This window comes from Rhinatrema bivittatum, chromosome 1 (genome assembly GCF_901001135.1).
Source record: "Rhinatrema bivittatum chromosome 1, aRhiBiv1.1, whole genome shotgun sequence".
NCBI lineage: Eukaryota > Metazoa > Chordata > Amphibia > Gymnophiona > Rhinatrematidae > Rhinatrema > Rhinatrema bivittatum.
The window spans coordinates 624,207,281-624,230,671 of record NC_042615.1 but is presented as its reverse complement, the minus strand read 5'-3'; the positions used below and the strand labels follow the sequence as shown (position 1 = coordinate 624,230,671).

The following is a 23,391-nucleotide window of genomic DNA, read 5'->3' as shown; positions in this document are numbered from 1 at the left end:
TTTACCATCCAGTGGATGGAGTAAAAACTGTAGGAGGAGCCAAATAGGACAGAGTGGAAAGAAGTGAGAAAAGACTAGTTAGAGGGGTGCAGGCAGACAAGAAAGAAAAGGTACATTTAGGAGGGAAAAATAAAGGATGTAGTGAGACACATGGAGAAAGAAAGGAATGAAAAGGGGAAAAGATTAAAATTGCAATGAAGAAAAGCAAGAAAAGAATAAACTCATAGCAGCAGCAGGAAAGCCAGAGAAAAGAGGAAGTCTGTCTCCAAAGCTGATCCATTCCCAACCCTCACTCCCCTCCTCCCCCATCCCTTCCTCCAGTGAGGCGACAGACAAGCAGGCACATTATATCCATACATATTAGAAAAGTATTTTTATGATGTAAACTAGTTGAACAGATACAATCATGTACATTTTCTGCTAATTTATGCAAATGTGCAACAATTGCCAATTAAACAATCTTTGCCACAGAATTTTCTAACTCTATAGATAATCTATAAGAAACAAACCTTTTTCACTGAAAAGACAATTCTATACAAAGAGATCATGATATGAGACTTACAGGGCAGACTCTAGAGTAACATGAGGTAGTAATGCATTTTGTCACAGAAAGGGTGGTATCCCACCTAGAGGGGGATAGATGGAGGCATAAACATTTAACTGAATTCTAGGAAGCATGGATAAGCAGAGGATCCCTAGAAATAAAGAACTGGAGGGATAGCCAGTAAGGATGTGTTTTCATGTGAAATGACATAAACAGTGATATTGACAGCCAATATTGTTTTGTAAATGAAATGACACAAAAATAAAATACACAAAATATCATGGGAATTAATATGAAGGGGTTAATAAACATGTGGATAAAGGTGAACCGATAGATGTAGTGTATTTGGATTTTCAGAGGGCGTTTGACAAAGTCCCTCATGAGAGGCTTCTAAGAAAACTAAAAAGTCATGGGATAGGAGGCGATGTCCTTTTGTGGATTACAAACTGGTTAAAAGACAGGAAACAGAGAGTAGGATTCTCAGTGGAAAAGGGTAAACAGTGGAGTGCCTCAGGGATCTGTACTTGGACCGGTGGTTTTCAATATATTTATAAAGGATCTGGAAAGGAATACGAGTGAGGTTATCAAATTTGCGGATGATACAAAATTATTCAAAGTAGTTAAATCACAAGCAGACTGTGATACATTACAGGAGCACCTTGCAAAACTGGAAGATTGGGCATCCAAATGGCAGATGAAATTTAATTGGACAAGTGCAAGCTGTTGCATATAGGGAAAAATAACCCTTGCTGTAGTTACACGATGTTGGGTTCCATATTAGGAGCTACCACCCAGGAAAAAGATCTAGGCATCATAGTGGATAATACTTTAAAATCGTCTGCTCAGTGTGCTGCAGCAATCAAAAAAGCAAGTAGAATGTTAAGAATTATTAGGAAGGGAATGGTTAATAGAACGGAAAATGTCATAATGCCTCTGTATCGCTCCATGGTGAGACCGTACCTTGAATACTGTGTACAATTCTGGTCGCCGCATCTCAAAAAAGATATAGTTGCGATGGAGAAGGTACAGAGAAGGGCAACCAAAATGATAAAGGGGATGGAATATTTCCCCTATGATGAAAGGCTGAAGAGGTTAGGGCTGTTCAGCTTGGAGAAGAGACGGCTGAGTGGGGATATGATAGAGGTCTTTAAGATCATGAGAGGTCTTGAACGAGTAGATGTGACTCGGTCATTTACACTTTCGAATAATAGAAGGACTAGGGGGCATTCCATGAAGTTAGCAAGTAACACATTTAAGACTAATCGGAGAAAATTATTTTTCACTCAACGCACAATAAAGCTCTGGAATCTGTTGCCAGAGGATGTGGTTTGTGCAGTTAGTGTAGCTGGGTTTAAAAAAGGTTTGGATAAGTTCTTGGAGGAGAAGTCCATTACTGGCTATTAATCAATTTTACTTAGTGAATAGCCATTGCTATTAATTGCATCAGTAGCATGGGATCTTCTTTAGTGTTTGGGTAATTGCCAGGTTCTTGTGGCCTGGTTTGGCCTCTGTTGGAAACAGGATGCTGGGCTTGATGGACTCTTGGTCTGACCCAGCATGGCAATTTCTTATGTTCTTAGGAGGGGTTGTGTTTAGTGTGCACTATTTTATTTATTGCAATTTACATGTACTAAATAGGAATAGTTTGTGAATGAATCAAAAATGAAAAATCATTCAAAATGAAACTGGAAAAAATTAAATTAAAAGTATTACCTTGCATACTTCTAAAAATTAGTGATCATCTTGGATCTTGGCATTATACCAAGAATTAAATTAGACTAGATGGGCCTTGAGGACTGTGAGCTTAACCTTTGGGAGCTGTTTTATGCATAGACGACACACACACACTGTTCCATGTGACTTTGTTATTTTTAATATATAAATGTGAAGAGGAAGTTGAGTTCCTTGGATATGTTGAAACATGTATTTTCTGTCATTTATAGTCAGCTAGGTATCTTAATTCTTCACTGCCAGATCATGCTGCACTTAAGTTTATTTCACAAAACAACAGTGCCACTCTGTGGGCAAACATCTGGAAATTAAAAATTCTTACACAGAGCCTTTGTTATACTATGGACAAACGCCAGTCAACTGAAAATCTTCAGACCTAAAGAAGTCTAATTCAAATTCTAATTTAAAAATTGTTCTGAAAAATGATGGTAAATCAGAAGAAAACATTTCTTAGGATAGTGGTTCTCAACTAGGTGTACATGTATCACAGGAGATGCACAACCAGACCGCCACCACACAAGAAAGGGGAGCTCAAACCATGGAAGCAGCCAATCATCCTCCCACATAGAGCAGTAACCTCAAGTGGGAGATCCTGAACTCCTTATCAGCTGCGCAGGCCATCTAGTGCTCCTACCATGTGACAGGGGCCGGCCAATGGCACAGATACCATGTCACATGCTAAGGGCAAAGGGCCATCGGCGCCATTTTGATTAGTGGCAGCCGACGGCCCGAGAGCAGGAGATTGCTCCCGGGTCCCCCACTGGACCACCAGGTACTTTAAAAATTTTAGAGGGGGGGGATCGGGAGGGTGGGGGATGCGAAAGAATTAAATTTAAAGGGTTGGGGTGGGTTTGGGGTTTATTTTTAAGTACCCTTTCTTCCCGCCCCCCAAAACGATAAGAGAACCCCACAAAAAATTTCATGGGGATTTCCTATCGGGTTCAGGAGCCCCCCAAATTCCGACAAGTTTGAAAATATCTTCCGATATTTTCAATCATCAGAAAAACGATTCATATCCCTAGTACCAAACACTAAGAAGATCCCATGCTACTGATGCCAGTAATAGCAGAGGCCATTCCCTAAGACAACTTAATTAATAGCAGTTAATGGACTTCTCTAAGAACTTATCCAAACCTTTTTTGAACCCAGCTACACAAACTGCACTAACCACGACCTCTGGCAACAAATTCCAGGGCTTAATTGTGTATTGAGTGAAAAAGAATTTTCTCTGATTAGTCTTAAATGTGCTATTTGCTAACTTCATGGAGTGCCCCCTAGTTCTCCTGTTTCCGAAAGTGTAATAATCAATTTACATCTACTTGTTCAAGATTTCTCATTTTAAAGACATCTATCATATCTACTCTCAGCCATCTCTTCTCTAAGCTGAACAGCCCTAACGTCTTCAGCCTTTCCTCATAGGGGAGCTGTTCTATTCCCTTTATCATTTTGGTTGCCCTTCTCTGTACCTTCTCCATCATAACTATTTTTTTTGAGATGTGGTGACCAAAATTGTGCACAGTATTCAAGGTGCGGTCTCACCATGGAGCAATACAGAGGCATTATGATATTTTCTGTTTTGTTAACTATTTCCTTCTTAATAATTTCTAACATTCTGCTTGCTTTTTTGACTGCTGCAGCACACTGAGCCGACAATTTCAAAATATTATCCACTATGATGTCTAGATCTTTTTCCTGGGTAGTAGTTCCTAATATGAAACCTAACATTGTGTAACTATAGCATGGTTTATTTTTCCCTATATGCATCACTTTGCACCTATCCACAAAATCTGCCATTTGGATGCCCAATTTTCCAGTCTCACCAGGTTTTCCTGCAATTTATCATAATCTGCTTGTGATTTAACTACTCTGAATTATTTTGTATCATCTGCAATTTTGATTACCTCACTCATCATATTCCTTTCCAGATCATTTATAAAGGTATTGAAAACCACTGGTCCAAGTGCAGATCCCTGAGGCACTCCACTGTTTACCCTTTCTGTTGAGAAAATTGACCATTTAATCCTACTCTGTTTCCTGTCTCTTAACCAGTTTGTAATCCACGAAAGGACATTTCCTCCTATCCCATGACTTTTTAGTTTTCGTAGAAGCCTCTCATGAGGGACTTTGTCAGATGCCTTCTGAAAATCCAAATACACTACATCTACTGGTTCACCTTTATCCACAAGTTTATTAACCCCTTCAAAAAAATGAAGCAGATTTGTGAGGCAAGACTTCCCTTGGGTAAATCCATGCTGACTGTGTTCCATTAAACTTTGTCTTTCTAATTGCTCTGTGATTTTGATCTTTAGAATAGTTTCCACTATTTTACCTTGCACTGAAGTCAGGCTTTCCCGGATTTCTCCTGGAGCCCTCTTTAAATATTGGGGTTACATTGGCCATCCTCCAGGTACAATGGATGATTTTAATGACAGGTTACAAATTTCATTTTTTAGTTCCTTAAGACCCCTAGGATGCATATCATCTGGTCTAGGTGATTTGCTACTCTTTAGTTTGTCAGTCTGGCCAACTACAAACCAGGTTCACAGTGATTTGGTTCAGTTCACCTGAATCATCACCTTTGAAAACCATCTGCAGAACTGGTATCTCCCCAACATCCTCATTAGTAAACACATTAGTCTTTCTGCAATGGCCTTATCTTCAACCCCTTGGTCATCTAAAGGTCCAACCAACTCCCTCACAGGTCTCTTGTACAAGAAAGAGGATCCTACCATCTCTAACACAAGAGAAGTAGGAAAGGCAGCTGGCTGTCAGAGTAAAACAGGGTCAGCAGGCACCATGAGGGTCAGTGAAAGCGCTGTGCTTCCTGTCTCCACAGCTTTCTCCTCTTCCTCCTATCTCTCTATTATACAGGCTTCCTGATTGGAATTGAAGCCTACAGAGGACTAGAAGGAAAAAGAAGCACATATGGAGACAGAAAATACAGCGCTTTCACCGACCCTTGAGGTGCCTGCTCTCACTGCTTTAGTCCTGTGGCTAGCTGCTTCCCCTGAATCCTACTACTGCCATGCATGTGGTGGTTTATTGCTGTTCTCCAGTTGCCACAGGAGGGAGAAAGAGACTGAAATGGAGGGTGAGGATAGGTGTTGGGAGAGTGTAAATGGGAAGAGGTAGGGAGAGAAATTAAGAGAAGTGATGTGAAAGACTGTTTGGTTGATGGAGGAGGGGAAATGAATCAAAAGAGATATATGACTAATAGGTAGGATGAAAGGGAGAGCAGTACTGGGATATGTAGGAGAAAGAATCAGAGAAAGTAAGATTTGAGGACCAGGATGTACGTTAGGTGTGTTTGTGGTGGGTGGGACAGCCAGAGAGGGAGATGTAAGGCTGGGAGATATAGGGGAAGAGGAAAGATGGAGAGCAGAAGGGGTCAGGGAATGCTGGAAACCAGAAAAGAAAAGATGGAAGTCTCAGAGGAATCAATAGTAGAAAAGAGAGGTAATGAAGAGATGAAGAAAGAGAAATTGGTGGGGAGAGGCAAAACAGAGAGATACTTGGAGAAGAAAGATGGAAATTAGATTAAAGAGAGAGATCTGAGAGAACTGATAGAAATGATAAGGAAAGGAGAAGCATAAAAGGAAAGAGAAAATAGAATGGAGAACCAGGAAACAAAGTTAGAAGACAGATAATATGAAAACAGAGAAGAGATTGAGGGGGAAAATACCCTTACAATCGAGATTGAGAAAAAAATAAAGAGCAAGTCTAGGGTTTGCTATAAATTTTGAATTTTTGTGAGCAAGATGATAAGAGACATCTCAAACTTACAAGAGAGTACAGTAGTCATTTTTGATGCTGATTTTTTTGTTTTGTGTTTTGTGTTTGATTTTGTTTTTAAAATGGTTTGGGGGTGTTTATTTTGGGTTTCCCTAATTTTGGAGTTAGTGTGCACTAACAGTACTTAATGCGCACTAACTAGATTGACCGGTCAACCCCCTCATTGCAGGCTGTCTGTCTTTCACCAGTCACCACCTCAACCAGTCTCTCTCCCACCTGTCATACCATACATTCATCCCAGTCACTTCCCCTTTCCCCAGTCACCCCCTCCACCCAAACACACAGATACACACCAGGGGAATTCAAAGTATGCATATCCCAAAATGCCAGGGCCCCTTTCCTAAAATACAAAGGGATTGGCAAGCAAAATATGCATTTGCATTACATGCTTTTGCTGACCAGAACTTAATGGTATTATTATATCACTTTTTTTTTTTTACATTTGTTACTAGGCACTGGCCATTCCCCACATACACCACCTTGCAACCTTGGCAATACAACAAGTAACTAAGGACACAGCCAATGGGCATGCAGAACCATACCTCCAGCTAACAAACTGCTTCCCCAATTGACACTTTTTAACTTATTGGTAACATTATAAGTTAGCGCGTACTGACATCCCAATAGTGCGCTATAACAGGAAATACTAATTTTTATAAGAAACCTTGACTGGCCACTGTCAGAGACAGGATGCTGGGCTTGATGAACCATTCCTCTGGCCCAATATGGCCCTTCTTATGTTCTTTTAGAAAATTTTGCATTGTTGGACGGCAGGCGCCATCTTTAAAAATGGCGCTGGCCATCCAGTGCTCCTACCATGTGACAGGGGCCGGCCAATGGCACGGTTACCCTATCACATGGTAAGGGCAAAGGGCCATCGGTGCCATTTTTATTAGTGGCAGCCGACGGCCCGAGAGCAGGAGATCGCTCCCGGGGCCCACTAGACAACCAGGTAATTTTAAAATGTTTTTGGGGAGGTCGGGAGGATGGTGGAGGCTAAGGGAGCGGTTTTAAAGGGTCGGGGTGGGTTTTTTGTTTATCAGCCGACAGTGCGAGAGAATGCTCCCGGGACCCCCGTTGGACCACCAGGTAATTTTAAAACGTTTTTTGGGGGGGTCGGGAGGGTGGTGGAGGCTAAGGAAGCAGTTTTAAAGGGTCAGGGTGGGTTTTTAGGTTGTGTCCTAACTCCCGTTAGTGTGCACTAACCCGATTAACGATTTTTCACGATAAATCGGTGGAATTTCTATTGTATCGCACTCTTTAACGATTAATGACGATTTAAAAAATATCGGACGATATTTTAAATCATCAAAAAACGATTCACATCCCTAATTCCCTATATACCAAAGTAACCTCCTCAAATCCAAATCATTGCAGTAACATGGGTCCAGCTCCTTTAACCACAAGGAAAGCACAAGGATCATTTGCCTCAGTGTTACGTTTTCATGGTTCTCAAAAAATGGATATTCTCTTTGGGTATCTTGTTGCTTTATCTTCTGTAGCATAATTTCAAAGGCAGATTAGGTCATCAAAAGTTTGTTATTTAGAAATATTTGTAATTTTCCATGCAAACTGAGCAGGTAGACAATGTTAACTCTCACTAGTTGTCCACAGATTAAGCCAGTGGTGTTCTTCACAATTATTTAGCCCTTGCCCAGTAAAGCTGACAATTTGAAAATATCATTTTGAATTTTTCTTTGTGTCAATGAAGCTTTCTTCGTAGGTCAGAAATAATATGGAGAAAATAGGATGATAAAGCATTAAAGTTGTCTTATCAGACATTGCTGCATTAGTATGTTGTATCCTGTAGTAAAGCTAGGTATGAGTACTTTTCTATGATACATGAAGCCTCCACTAATAAACCATTGGGGTTTTTTATTATAGTAAAAAGATTAACCTCCAGTCTAGTTGTACTAGAACATGCTATGCCACCCTGTGACGTACTTGCTGAACATTTTGAGAACAAAATATTGGATATTTAGAGGCAGCTTGCAAGTTGCACAATGGTTGATCAATTTTCTTGTCCTCCTTCCGTCTTTGAGAGTTGGACTGTTTAGACCTTTGTCATTAAAAGAACTCACTAATGTGATATCAACTTTAAAATCAACTTTTTCTCCACTTGATCCCTGTCCTTATAGCATTATAAAGATGATAAAGGCAATTTCATATATCATTTGTGCTGCTATTAGTAGGTCCCTGGTTGAAAGCCATGTGCCTGATCAACTAAAATGTGTCACAGTAAGGCTAGTGCAAAAAAATGCTAGTGCTTTGGCTGCAGATGTGTCAGACTATTGTCCTATTTTCAGCTTGCCAAACCTTGCCAAAATCCTAGAAAAAAACCTGTTTACTGCAGCTCGATGAATATATAGAAGTAAGTGATATATTGGAGGAAAACCAGTTTGGTTTTAGAAAATCCCCATAGTATGGAATTGTGGATATCACTATTTGATACCTTGTTTTGTAGTTTGGACTTTGGAGCATGGCAGACCTGGTATTCTTGTGTAGCTAGATATTGCTGCAGTGTTTGATACCGTGAATGACAATATGCTGGTTACTCACTTGCAAAATTTAGGGATATCTGGAACTGTGTTAAGTTGGTTTAGCTCCTTTTTACAGGGTAGAAGACAATGCATAGTCATAGGGGAACAATTCTCCTAGTGGCCTGAACTTCATTCAAACTTAAATCATGCATGACTTTAAATGATCTATCTCTGAATATGCAAAAAAACAAACTCCTCTGGGTAGGCAAGTGTTCTTTAGTTAATGATTTCACTTAAGTGACTGTGTGAAAACCTCTGTCTCCATTCTCTCTGAAATATGTAGTTTGGAAGTTATCTTAGATTTAAATCTCATATTCGTCACCTGGCAAAAGTAGCAGTATATAAACTTAAAATGCTTAGACCCTTCAAATCTATTTTGTCAATTCAACTGTTTGAACAGTACTACAGTCAATAATCCTAGAGCATCTAGACTATTACCCCTCCCAAACAAACTGCTTCATGTCTTGCAACTGATGCAACTTGATGCTGCATGAGTACTGTTGAGTTTATCAAAATGGGGCCACCTTATGCCAGCACTACAAGAGCTATACTGGCTCCCAATAAAATGGAAGACTAAGTTTAGATTATTAGTTTTAACTCATAATCTTTTAAAAGAAGGGAGCTCTTGCATTGTGATCCCTTTCACGATCATTACAATCTTCTGAAGCTCACTTGCTGTGAGTCCTTTATGATCGAACATATAGATGTCAGCATATTAGAGTTAGGGCATTTTCTTTTGCTTCCCCCGCCATGTGGAATTGTCTGCCAGTTCAGCTTTGTGAAGAGAATGATTTACAAATTTTAAGGGAGCAATTCAAAGCATTGTTTTTCTCTGCGGCTTTTATTTAAAGTGGCATACGAGTTTATATAGTTATTGGTGTTCTATGTTTTGTTTTGCTTGAGTTACAAATTTAATTTATGCATTGTTGGGTTATATACTGTTTACTGCAGTTTTATGTTTATTTTGTTTTATTGTGAGATTATGATTATATTTTGTAATCTGCACTGGGCAAATCTATTTCAGAAAGATGTGGAATACAAGAGTTTAAAATAGATACATATAATTTTCAACTGTCAAATTTCATCTATATCTGTTCAATGATTTCTCCACTCATACTAGAACTAGATCATAGACAGACGGACGGACAATCAGACCAGCATGACCTGCCCATTAGGTGTTCATTTGTTTTTTTTTCTTTCGTAAAGAATACCTAACAATCGGGCCAATCCTGTAAAGTGCGGCTGCGTTTACCCTGCTCCTAAGCCGCTTTTAACTCACGTTCCGGCCGCGTTAGCCCTTCCTGCGATCCCGAATCCCCTTTAACCTACTCCTACCGCGTCCTAAATTCCCCGGGTAACCCCTTCCGCCCGCGGCATGTATATTGCATGCAAACGAGCGAATTAGCGCGATATTGCATGCAAACGAGCGAATTAGCTATTCCCCTAGCATCCCGTAACCCGCGCCCCGACTAACGCTACCTTTCCCTGCCGCTTTGTCGCGCGTTTAACCTGCAAACTTACCGCCTACCCTGACCCAGGCGGTAGAGGCAGGGGTCAGGGTAGGTGGCAAGCTTTCCCCCAGCCCCCGCTCACCTGCCCCGGCCGCGATCATGGGTGCCGGTCTCCGTGGCAGCCCCAGTCCTCTCCCCTGCTCCCGAAGCCAAAAAAAAAAGCTTTTTTTTTTTTTTTGGCTTCGGGAGGAGGGGAGAGGACTGGGGCTGCCACGGAGACCGCTTTCCCCCGTGCAAGTAAGTTGTTTCGCCGCTTGTCTCTTCTCCCCCCTCCCGGAGCAGGGCGCGAAAAGCCGCCTTGCTCCGGGAGGAGGGGGGACACTGACAGCGGCGAAGCTTTCCCCCAGCCCGGACACCGGCGAAGCCAGAAGATAGCGGCGGAGAAACGGCGAAACGACTGTCAGTGTCCCCCCTCCTCTCGGAGCAGGGCGCGAAAAGCCACCTTGCTCCGGGAGGAGGGGGGACACTGACAGCGCACAAGCAGCGATGGAGAAACGGCGAAACGACTGTCAGTGTCCCCCCTCCTCTCGGAGCAGGGCGGAAAAGCCGCCTTGCTCCGGGAGGAGGGGGGACACTGACAGCGGCAAAACTTTCCCCCAGCCTGGACACCGGCAAAAAACTTACTTTTTTGCAGCCACGAGCATGAACACGATCTGGCCTGCCTTAGCTCCTCCCGACAAGATGGCCGCCTGCACGGGGAAAGCGTGCAATTGGCCGCTGAAGACGTGACGTCACGACATCACGTCTTGAGCGGCCAATTGTACTCTTTCCCCGTGCAGGCGGCCATCTTGTCGGGAGGAGCTATCGGAGCCAGATCTTCGCCTTCCTGCTCGTGGCTCATGGCTGCAAAATTGTAAGTTTTGCCGGTGTCCGGGCTGGGGGAAAGTTTTGCCGCTGTCAGTGTCCCCCCTCCTCCCGGAGCAAGGCGGCTTTTCGCGCCCTGCTCCGAGAGGAGGGGGGACACTGACAGTCGTTTCGCCGTTTCTCCGCCGCTGTCTTCTGGCTTCGCCGGTGTCCGGGCTGGGGGAAAGCTTCGTCGCTGTCAGTGTCCCCCTTCCTCCCGGAGCAAGGCAGCTTTTCGCGCCCTGCTCCGAGAGGAGGGGGGACACTGAAAAGTCCTTTCGCCGTTGCTTCTGCGCTGTCGCCGCCGTTGCTTCCTGGTATCTGTCATTTCAAATGACATTTGAAATGACAGATACCAGCGTGGCGTGAAGCCTTAGGCCCGCGCACCCAGGATCCTGTATAGGCGCTCTATCCAGTATCCTGGTTTGCGCGGGACTAAGGCTTTTCGGACGCGGCTTACATTTACATATAATTAGGCTTCAGGATCGCGCGGTAGGTGAGCTGCTCTGTGCGGGCGGTAACTGCGGGTGCCGTAGGCACTAACGCAGCTCTTCCTACCGCACGATACAGGATTGGCCCGAATGGGAACCAAACTTTGATCCCAGGGAATAAATGGCAAGATGACTTGCTGAGTCACTTCTTTCTACTATACACTATAGACAAGAGCTCCTAAACCTGTCCAGGAGGACTCCTAGCCAGTCAGATTTTCAGGATATCCACAGTGAATATGCATGAGATAAAATTTGCATGCTCTGGAGACAGTTCATGCAAATAGATCTTATAAATATTCATTCTGGAATCATGAAAACCTGACTGGATTCAGGATTGTTTGAGTATCCCTGTTTTAGACCATCAAAGGAGTTGTCTTATTCTGTAACCCTTGTGGTTGTTTTACAATTCCATTCATTATCTCTAACATTTAAACAAATATTTTTAATTTGCATTTTTAACTTAGAGATTGTATCAAAAGGGTGACTTATTTATTTATTTATTTATTTATTTTAAGTGGTCGGACAGCATTGCAAATGAGTAGAGATCTTTCTATTCAACTGCCACGGCCTGACCTGAATGTTGAAAGAAGTCGGAGTAAGACTTATCCTAAAAGAGCAGCAGAAACCCAACAGCTTGGTAAGTCATAATTGAGACTTTCATTACTGAGAATTTGCCTAACCTGAAATTCCTCTGTCATTTTGAATAATGAAGGTGGATTCTGCCTTTTGAAAGTTAAAAGTCCATGAACACAAAACATAACTTGGATTACACCATCAGTAACGTCATTGTTTTGAACACTCTAAAGTGTTTTGTATATACAGGCATTATCATCCTTAACTCGTTTTGCACTAACCTGATGAAGGGTGTATAACTCTTGAAAGCTAGTCATAAATAATAACATCTATATCTTATTTTTTTGAGCTTTATTTCCACATATCTAAGTGGAAATAAAGCAGCCATGCAACTTTAGCCTTAAAAATACAATGGAAGCAGAGCTGTTAAGGCATGCTGTGTAAAAGCAGTGAAATTATGCATGAAAATGGTAAAACGCTACTAATAATGATTCTATCAGACACTATCAAGCTATGTACAAGAAACTACATGAAGTAAAAAAAAAAAAAAAATCTGCCACCAATATCAGACAAAAGAAAAGCATTAAGGCAGTATATTACAGAATAATAAATATTAAGTTATGACCCAAAATGTATATGTTTTTACTTTTCTGTTAAAATGCGCATCATTTTATTTATTTATTTTTTTATTTATTTAACATTTCTTTTATACCGATATCCGTTCGCACATCGTATCGGTTCACAGTGAACAAAAAACCATTGGGCAGTGCCCGTACATATAACATATAACAGATAACATAATATAATATGATGAACTAGCCCTTACATAAAACAGGCATCAATGGGTAGATGCTATGGAATATAACTATAACTATATACATGAAAGTGCAAAGTACAAAATCATCAGACATAAAGGCGTTCATACCAAGATATCAGTATAACATTCATAGGGGGGTTTTATGTAATAGGGAGTGAGATGGAGTAGGCTTGCTGAAAGAGCCATGTTTTAAGTTTCTTTTTGAAAGTGGGGGTATAGGTCTCTATGCGGATATCATGGGGCAGTGAGTTCCATATGGTGGGGCCGGCAAGAGAAAAGGCTCTGTTAATAGTGGAGGAGAGTTTAAAAGATTTAATAGATTGGGCACGGAGTGTTCCTTGGAGAGCTGGGCGTGTAGGTCTCTTGGAGGTACGAGGTAAGAGGGGGGGGTTAAGCCAGTTGAGGTTGGAATTTACTAGACTCTTATGTATGATCGAGAGTGTTTTATAAAGAATTTGTGACTGTATAGGGAGCCAGTGTAGTTCAATAAGTGTGGGGGTGATGTGATCTCTTTTCTTTGTGTTTGACAATATCCGAGCGGCGGCATTTTGTAGGAGTTGAAGTGGCTTAGTGTGTGTTGCAGGAATGCCAAGTAAGAGCGCATTACAATAGTCAATCTTCGATAAAATAATAGCTTGGAGGACTGTACGGAAATCATTGAAGTGTAGTAGGGGTCTGAGTTTCTTTATTGTTTGGAGTTTAAAATAGCAGTCTTTTATGATGGATTTGATGAATGGTTTAAATGAGAGGTGATTATCAATAATAACTCCTAAGTTGCGAGTGTGCGATGGGAAGTTGGTAGCTGAGTAAGCAGGAGGGATGTCTGGGATCGGTTGCCTGTTAGATATGATTAATAGCTCAGTCTTGTTGGAATTAAGAGCTAGGTGCATGTCCTTTAGGAGTTGGTTGATAGAGGAAAGACAGGATTCCCAGCTGTGTAAAGCAGTTTGGATGGTGTCAGAGAAAGGGAAGATGATTTGCACATCGTCAGCATAAATAAAATGCTTGATGTGCAGGTTAGTGAGAAGCGTGGTAAGGGGAAGCATGTATATATTAAATAGCGTGGATGAGAGTGAGGAACCTTGGGGTACACCTTGGGGAAGACTGATGGGATCAGATTCATTGTTGTCCATTGTGACAGTGAAAGTGCGATTTTGGAGATAAGATTGAATCCAGTCAATGGCCTTGCCAGTGATCCCAATATTTCTGAGTATGTTGAGTAGGACATCGTGATTGACTGTGTCAAACGCAGCCGAGATGTCAAGTAATGCAATAAGGTAGGAGGATCCGGAGTTGGTTCCTTTGATAAGGGTATCGTGCAGGGAGAGGAGCAATGTTTCAGTACTTAAATGCTTCCTGAAACCATATTGGGTAGGAGGGAGGATGTTGTTCTGTTCAAGGTGATCGGACAGGCGTGAGTTCACCAGCTTCTCAAGAACTTTAGCTAGGAGGGGTAGGTTGGACACCGGTCTGTAATTAGAAAGGGTGGTGGGGTCAAGGTTGGATTTTTTGAGTAGCGGTTTAACTATAGCTTGTTTCAGAAAATTCGGGACAAAGCCATGCTCTAGGGAACAGTTGAGAATATTTGAAATGGGTTTGGCGATTACATTGTGTATAGATAGTAGGAGTTTAGAGGGAATAGTTTCAGAGGGATGTGTTGATGGTTTCATTTTCTTAAGTATGTTCTCTACTTCTAGGGAAGATGAGGACTCAAACGAGGAAAGGGAGACTGGAGAGTTGATATTGGGAAGACAGATGTTGAGGTTGTTGTGCGAGAACTGTGCCGTGATGGATGATACCTTGTTTTTAAAAAATTGAGCTAATTAGTTGCAATGATTTGTCGAGGAGTTAGCTAGTTGTTGCGTGTGTATGGGAGAAGTCAGGTCAGCGACCATAGTGAAAAGAGCCTTAGGGTTGTATTGCAGACCATTTATTTTTTTGGCGTAGTATTCCCGTTTAGAATGTAGGATGGAATTTCTATATTCATGCATGCATTGATAGTAGAGAGTTTTGGTTGCGGAGGATTGGTGTTTGCACCATGACCTTTCCGAAGCTCTGAGTTGGATTTTGAGATTTCTGAGGAAAGGCATGTACCATGGTTTCCTATTTTTTCGGTTGCGATTGATAGTTTTTGTTATTAGGGGGCAATGTTCATTGGCAATGCTGAGTGTAAGGTTAACCCAGGAGGAGAATGCATTATCTGGGGATGATAGGTCAATTTGTTTGTCTATGTCCGAGCATGCTAGCGTGATGGTCTCTACATCACAGGATTTGCGAAATTTGAAAGATATGGGCTGAAGGGGCGTGGACAAGGAGCTTTGGGGAAGTGATAGTTTGGTCTTGATCAAGGAGTGATCAGACTATGGTACTGCCGTACATAATGGAGGACTGTTCACGCTGATGGGGGAGTTGATAAAAATCAGGTCAAGGGTGTGGCCAGCTTTGTGTGTGGGGGAGTTTACTATCTGTTGGAAGCCCATAGCTTCAAGTGAAGACAGGAAAGCTTCACAGGCAGGTGATTGTGGTGTTGTATCCACGTGTAAATTAAAATCTCCTAGGAGGATAGTGGGTAGGTCAGGTGATAGTGAATTTGCAAAGAATTCAATAAGTGGTGATGAATCTTTCTCTAGTAGACCAGGGGGGGTATAGATAAGACACAGTTGGAATGCTTTTGATTTGAAGAAGCCAATTTCGTATTGATGAGGGATGTCACATTTATGGGACAAGAGTTGGAGGTCTTTTTTTACAGCTAGGAGTAAGCCGCCTCCTCTCTTCTTCTTCCTCGGGATTGAGAAAATATCATAGATATCTACGGGTAATTGGTTGATAAGGGGAGTGTCATGTTGTTTGAACCAGGTTTCAGTGATAGCGCATATTTCAGGATTAGAGTCAGAGAGAATGTCTTGTAGAAGATGGGTTTTCTTTTGAAGAGATTGTGCGTTAAAAAGGATAATGGAAATGAGAGATAGGCTGATAGCTTGAGTGCGAGTGGTGGTGTGTATAGGGATGAGTCTTCTGTTTTTGTGAGGGGTTTTGTGGTGTGTAGTTTGTTGAGTGGATAAAAGGGGACTATATGGGTGGCTTTCTGTTTGATATGTCACGGCACAATGTCCGATAAAAGGAGGCATTGTTGCATAATAGCATACCGCTAGTAGTAGTGTTAGGGGAGTACAGGAATGGCAGCAAAGACAGCAAAACAATCAGGAGCCAAAACAGGTACAAATCAATGTAAGAGTACAGGTATGATTGCAAAAACAACAATATGGCACCAAGAATATGCAAATTTGGGTATAATTGTTTAGTCTACTTTTGTTTGGGCTGGTCATCTGGGAGAGAAGCTGAGATTTCAGGACCTGGTGTGAGGAAGAAACGATGACATTTGCATACAGTTAGATGCCGCCTGGACACAGTCATACATCCTTCTGGGCTGCCTGATGGGGCTGCTCGAAGGGGCGCTCAAAGGGGCAGGCCCCTTTGTCGCGCTCCTTCGACGCGTGACGCTCGGCGCGTGACACCTAGCCCAGTTTGACTTTTATAGTTGACTCTCTTCTGTCGCACATCAATGATGTCAGCAATATGAGACTTAACATCCAGCACAGAGATTTAGAGGTGGATTCGTTAGTTGCAGGGCCGGCTTCCAGCTGGGGGAGGGGTTAACAGCTACGAGGTGGAGGAGGAGGAGAGGGTCCAATGGAGGGCTGGGTGCAGGAGAGAGCTCAATCCAAGCCCTGGATCTTGGCTTGCAGAGCAGCAGAATAAAGAAACGCAAGTGGAAATGAGGTTACCTGCACAGAGATTTAAAAGTGCATTCGTTAGTTGCAGGGCCGGCTTCCAGCTGGGGGAGGGGTTAACAGCCACGAGGTGGAGGAGGAGGAGAGGGTCCAATGGAGGGCTGGGTGCAGGAGAGAGCTCAATCCAAGCCCTGGATCTTGGCTTGCAGAGCAGCAGAATAAAGAAACGCAAGTGGAAATGAGGTTACCTGCACAGAGATTTAAAAGTACATTCGTTAGTTGCATCATGATGTCCCTTTCAACTGATTTTGATCTGTAATTTTAAATTCTTCTCCAAAAACGAACACAAAGCATATGACTGACCATGTATATGAATACTAATACTGTAAACCGTTGTGATCTTTTTTTGAAAAAGCCTAAATAAATGTCAATTCAAGAAATTTCTCTGTATCTTCCAGTTAATTCACAGGTAATACACTTGTCAGGGCTATTCCCTACAGGAACTCTATAGTAAATAAAATTGTGTATTCCTTGTGTAAATTAAGTGAGTTGATACATTAAAGTAAATCCAGCTTCAGAGACCAATTTGGTTCCATATTTACGTTTACATTTATTTGGATTTATAACCCGCCTAACACAAAAAGACCTAGGTGGAGAACAAACATTTTACTTACATAATATAATAAAACATAATGAGCGATAAAAGCTAGTTTGCTTACCGTAAATGTTGTTTTCCGTAGATTGCAGGGAATTTAGCCATGCATAATGGGTGGCGTCGTCCGTGACGTCACAGAGGCGGAGCATCTCTCTCATAGCTCGAAGAGCTTTGAAGTGCGCATGAGCACCACTTCCCGCGCTCCTCGAGCCTGCCTCAGTTGGTTTTCCAAGCTAATGGAGAAGGATGTGTAGTAAGGATGGAAGCTGTCCAGGGAGGTGGGGGGGAATGCATAGCTAAATTCCCTGCTATCTACAGAAAACACCGTTTACGGTAAGCAAACTTGCTTTTTTCCAGCGATAATCAGGGCATTTAGCCATGCATAATGGGAGTCCCAAGCAAATAAGTTGCAAATAATAGAACAACAGTCGAAGAATATAATAGTAAAGGAAAAAAATTGTTTAATAAGAAACATGTAGTTAACAGAAATTTTTTTTTTTTTTTTTTTTTGCAAGTGGTAGAAATGTGAACAGCTAATATGAGCTAGAAAATTTTTTCAAAATAGCCGATCCCAGTGAGGAATCTGTTGCCGACTGCTGGTCAAGACAGTAGTGAGAAGCGAAGGTATGTAGAGAAGACCAGGTCACTGCCTTGCAGATGTCTTGAATCAGAACTCCACAAATATGTGCAATGGAAGTTGCCGTTGCTCTGATCTGGTGGGCATTCACTGAGCCCACCAGGGGTACCGCTTTAGAAGTATAGCAGTATTGAATATAAGCTGTGAGCCAGTTGGAGAGAGTCCGTTTCGATACTGGCTGGCCTGGATTATTCGGGTTGAAGGAAACAAACAATTGTGAAGAATGTCTGAGGTGTTCAGTCGTGCTTTTGTAAACAGCTAGTGCTTGTTTACAGTCAAGGGTATGAAGGAGTTTTTGCCGATCATCAGTTTGTGGTTTTGGACAGAAAACTGGTAAGGTGATTGTCTCATTCAAGTGAAATGCAGAGACTATTTTAGGTAAGAAAGAAGGGTGAGTTTGTAACACCACCTTATCGTGATGAAATTGAAGATAAGGAAAATTGACGACTAGTGCCTGGAGTTCACTGACTCTTCTGGCCGAAGTGATAGCTATCAGGAAAAGCACTTTCCATGTTAAAAATTTGAGGGAAGAGGTTTCTATAGGCTCAAAGGGTGGATGCATCAATGCTTCCAGAACTAAATTGATATTCCATGGCACTACTGGTTTTTTGAAAGGAGTGTGAAAACTGAGTAATCCCTTCATAAATTTGGCGATCAAGGGATGAGATATGATGGAGCCATTTTGGTGTAAGTGGTGATAAGCTGCAGTGGCACTGAGGTGGACTCTAATAGAAGTAGTTGCCAGTCTAGAAAGGGATAAATGATGTAAATAAGATAGTATCAATTCTGGTGAAGAAGAAAAGGGATCCAGATAATGGAGCGTACACCAGATAGAGTATCATTTCTATTAGAAGGCATAGTTACGTCTGGTGGAAGGCTTCCGTGCTGCAATGAGAACATCCAGAATATCAGGTGGGAGATTCAAGGAGGTTAATATGTGCTGTTCAATCTCTAAGCCGTTAAATGTAGGGAGGCTTGCATTGGGTGGATTAAGGTCCCTCTGTTCTGGGAAACAAGGGTTGGGTCCTTTGGTAGAAGAATTGGTGTCCGAATGGAGAGACATAGAAGGTATGCGTACCATGGCTGTCTGGGCCATGCGGGTGCTATGAGGATTAAGTCCACTCCATCCGCTATACACTTGTGGATTGTGCGTGAGATTAGCGGAATCGGAGGAAAGGCGTAAAGTAGACCGTTGTGCCAAGGAATCAGGAACGTATCTTGGGCAATTCTGTAGCTGCTGGGAAGGAGGGAACAAAACTTGACTACTTCCGATTCTCTTCCGTTGCAGAGATCTATGTCTGGTGTCCCCCACAACTGGAAGATTTTGTTTGCTTCGGATAGACTTGAGTGACCACTCGTGTGGATGGAAAACTCTGCTGAGTCTGTCCACTTTGATGTTTGCGAGGCCTGGAAGGTATGAGGCCTGAAGGAAGACGCAGTTGCATTCTGCCCACTCCCAGATTTGAATCGCTTCCTTGCAGAGAATCCGTGAACTGGATCCGCCCTGCTTGTTTATGTAGAACATTGCTACTTCATTGTCTGTATGAATCATCAGAGAGTGGTCTTGTATCATTAACTGGAATGCTAGAAGCAAATTTTTTATTGCCCGTAGTTTGAGCAAATTGATATGTAAGTGTTGTTCGTCCGAGGTCCAGAGCCCTTGAGTCTGTAGGTGGAGGAGATGTTCTCCCCATCCCTTTGTTGAAGCATCCGTAGTGAGAATCAACTGATGAGGGGGAATTTGGAAAGTACTCCTCTCTTTCAAGACAGATGGCTGAAGCCCCCATCGAATATCTGTTTTCATGGAGTTCGTAACTTGTACTCGGTAAGGCATTGGTTGTGTGAGTTGGTTCCATTGGGACTTTAGGCCCCACTGAAGTCGCCTCATGTGGAGGCGAGTATTAGGCCACATCTTCCTCTTAGGCCATGTGGCCTAAGAGGACCATGATTTGACGGGCAGGAACTGCCTTTTGTCGTAATAGAGTCTGAGCCAGGGATTGTAAGGTTTGGATCCTTTCTGGAGGCAGGAAAGCCCTGGATAGTGGGGTGTTGAGTATGGCTCCTATGAATTGAATGCTTTGAGATAGGTAGAGCTGCGACTTTTCATAGTTTACTATCCATCCCAGGTCATGGAGACATTGGATTGTAGTCTCTATGTGAGAGTGCAACAAGTGGGGGTCGTGAGATACAAACAACCAGTCGTCTAGATACGGAAATATATGCCTTGTTTGCGTAAGTGAGCCATAACAACAGCTAGGCACTTTGTGAAGACCTTTGGAGCTGAGGAGAGGCCAAAGGGGAGAACTTGGTATTGGTAATGTTGATCCGCAACTTGAAAACAGAGGTATCACCAGCAACGGTTGTGAATTGGGATATGAGTGTAAGCATCTTTAGATTGAGTGAGCACAACCAGTCGGTCATCTGAAGGAAACGAAGGACCGTTTTGAGAGAGGTCATTTTGAATCTTTCCTGTACCAGGTGTTTGAGCTCTCGGAGGTCCAAAATAGGGCGAAAACCTCCCGATTTCTTGGGGATGAGGAAATATTGGGAATAGAAACTGTGCTCCCGAGAATTTGAAGGTACCAGCCAGATTGCCTTCTGTTGAAGAAGTAGAGAAACTTCCTTGAGGAAGGATGGAATCTGAATTGAAGGAGTTTTGGAATGAATGATGTGAGGGAGCATCGGCATTGATTTGAAGCGAAGATGATAGCCCTGTTGTATAATGGTGAGAACCCATTGATCTGTGGTGATCAGAGCCCAGTGGGCATGGAAGTGAGCTAGCCATCCTCCTAAAGCAACTGCTGTTGTGGCAGGTGAAATTAAAAAGACTGTTTAGGTTGTTGTTGAGAAGGTTGAGGTTTTTGTGCCCTCTGAGATCTTTGGGGAGGTCTTTGTCCCTGTGATTGAGGTTGAGGCAGCTGTTGTTGGTAAGGTTGTCTATATGATGGTTGATAGGGTTGGTAATACCCGGATGGTTTTCGGTAGTAGTAACCTCTTCTGCTTTGGAAAGGATAACGTCGAGAAGTTGATGGTGTTTCGATGGGCGCTGTCAAAGATTGTACTGCAATGTTTTGCTCCTTAATTAATGAGGCAGTCTCTTGCAGTTTGTCACCAAAAAGGTTGTTTGGTCTACAGGGCAAATTAGCCAAACGTTCATGTACATCTTCTCGTATACTACTAGTCCTCAGCCACGCCATGCGTCGAGCTGAAACCGACGTTGCTGAGGATCTTGCTGAGATATCAAAGGCCTCATAGGAAGTATGCAATAAATGTCGTAGACCTTCTTGCAAGTCTAAGAAGGGCTGTGGTAAGGAAGTGTCACCTTGAGATGCGTAGAGCAAGGGTTACAACTTCTGAGTGCAATTAAACAAATATTGAATAATGTAAAACTGATGATGATTTATACGAGAATTTAACATTGAATTTTGGTAAATCTTCTTTGCAAAATCTTCTAGCAGTTTGTTGTCTCACCCAGGCGGTGTGTTGGAGAAGAGCCTGTTCTTTTTTGCTCTTTTTAGCGCTGACTCGACCACTATTGAAGTATGTGGAAGTTGTACAGTGGAGTAGTATGGTGTCTTTTGCATTCTGTACTTTAAATCTAGCTTTCTGGAAACCGCAGGAAGAAGTAGTGGGGTGTCCCACGCTTTGTCCATGAGACCTTCTAAAATGGGTTGTGGAGGAAGAGCCGTCGGTTCAGAAGGAATGTCAAATATCTGCAAAAGTCCCATGGTCTCTGACCGTGGGTCAGGGAGTTTGCGGATTTCTATGCCCAGAGCTGTAGCTAGTTTTTCTAAGAACTTAGCATAAGTAAGATCTTCAGGAGGGGATGTCGGCTGAGGCAGCTCCTGTGGAGGGTCCAAAGGGATTCCTGTTGAACTCCCTGGAGATGTTGGAGGAGAACATGCCGGAGAAATGGATTGAGTAGACGACATAGGAGAATTGGTATGTGTCGGAGATGGAGGATGTAGTAACGGAGAACGGCCTTGTGACCAAGGGCTTTGAGGATCCTGTGGAAGGATATCTGGGTTTTGAGGCAAACCCTGCAAGAAAGTGTGAATCAGGGAAGTGATGTGAGTCATTGTTTCTTCAGCTGTAGGACGAGGAGGGTGTCTCGATAGTTTTGCTGACTTACTGGGCCGCTTTGCTGGTATTGCAGGCAATGGAGATGGAGATCTCTTTTTTGAACCTGGAGATTGTGGGATCTCCGGTGATGAGTTCCAGTCTCCAGGTGGTGAATCCACTATAATGTCTGAACATACTGAGCAAGGAGATTGATCAGCCCTTGGTATGGATTGTAAATGATGCTTGTGGGTTCAAGTAAAGGTACTGTTGAAGGAACCAAATGCTTCGTCTTGGAAACTGACTTCCGTGGCTGGGGAGTTAGGCCAGGGGTTGTTTCCCGACTTCCTGAGGAGGTGTTTTTATGACTAGGTGTCAAATGCGTCATAATCTTTGAATTTGCATAGTGTTGCGTCGCAGATTGTTTCGGCGCTACTGAATGCGTCGTGATCGTCTCTAGCGCGTCGGCATGCTTCGTGTGCTTCGGCGACACGGTCTTCGACACATGCGTCATATGTTTTGACGCCGACACAGGTTTTGACAGGTGCGTCGTATGAGTCCGAGTCGACGTTGTTTTCTTCATTTTATGCGTCATGTACGACGCGACGCTCAACGCCAACTGCGTGGTAGATGACGCCGAATTCGGCATACGGCTCCCCAAATCTGAATGAGTGCGTCGATGCATCTCCGGCCGAGTTTTAACTCTACCCGGGAGGATTTTGATGATCTTGCTGTCACTGGAGAAGGGTCAGGGAATTTTCTGAGCCTCTCCATTTTTTCAGCCCTTTGCCTCCTGGCCCGCGGGGACATTCGTCCACAGTCCCTGCATGCGGTTTGATCATGATCGGGACCGAGGCATAAATAGCAATAATTATGCCCATCGGTCACTGACATGATCTTACCACATGAACAATATTTGAATCCGGGGGTCTTCAGCATCTTGATCCTGTTGATTGAAGAACTTTCTTCTGTGAGGTGAGAGAGGGATCACACACGCACAGCCGTACAGTGTTGCGGAAAATGAAAACTGAGGCAGGCTCGAGGAGCGCAGGAAGTGGTGCTCGTGCGCACTTCAAAGCTCTTTGAGCTATGAGAGAGATGCTCCGCCTCCGTGATGTCATGGACGACGCCACCCATTATGCATGGCTAAATGCTCTGCTTATTGCCGGAAAAAATAAGTAACAAAATAGCAAAACAATTTAAGTAAAACTTAGTTTGTTTTAACCTATATAACTTAAGACAAAATATAAAATAAAGCCATGTTTAATTAAAAAATAAAAGCAAAAGAATAACAAAATTACCTGTAGGCCAGATTAAATAAGAAAGTTTTAATCAGTTTTTGCAACACTGTCTAATATCTCTTGGTAGAGAGTTATAAAAGTGGGTGCAGCAATGGAAAAGGCACATTCATAAGTGATGAGAAGCCTAGCTTATTTGGGTGAAGGAATCTCTAAAAGGCCTCGCTAT

The 23,391-nt window shown here is 42.8% G+C and overlaps 1 protein-coding gene across 6 annotated transcripts in view; it reads left to right on the top strand.

Moving 5' to 3' along the window:
• The window catches only part of EPB41L4A (erythrocyte membrane protein band 4.1 like 4A), a 726,290-nt gene that overhangs the window by 524,829 nt on the left and 178,070 nt on the right, over positions 1–23,391 (top strand). For all 6 annotated transcript variants that reach the window (XM_029571795.1, XM_029571770.1, XM_029571789.1 and 3 more), the window contains one exon: positions 11,968–12,089. In XM_029571795.1, coding sequence (XP_029427655.1) covers positions 11,968–12,089 — 122 coding nt within the window. The remainder of the gene's footprint in view (positions 1–11,967; positions 12,090–23,391) is intronic.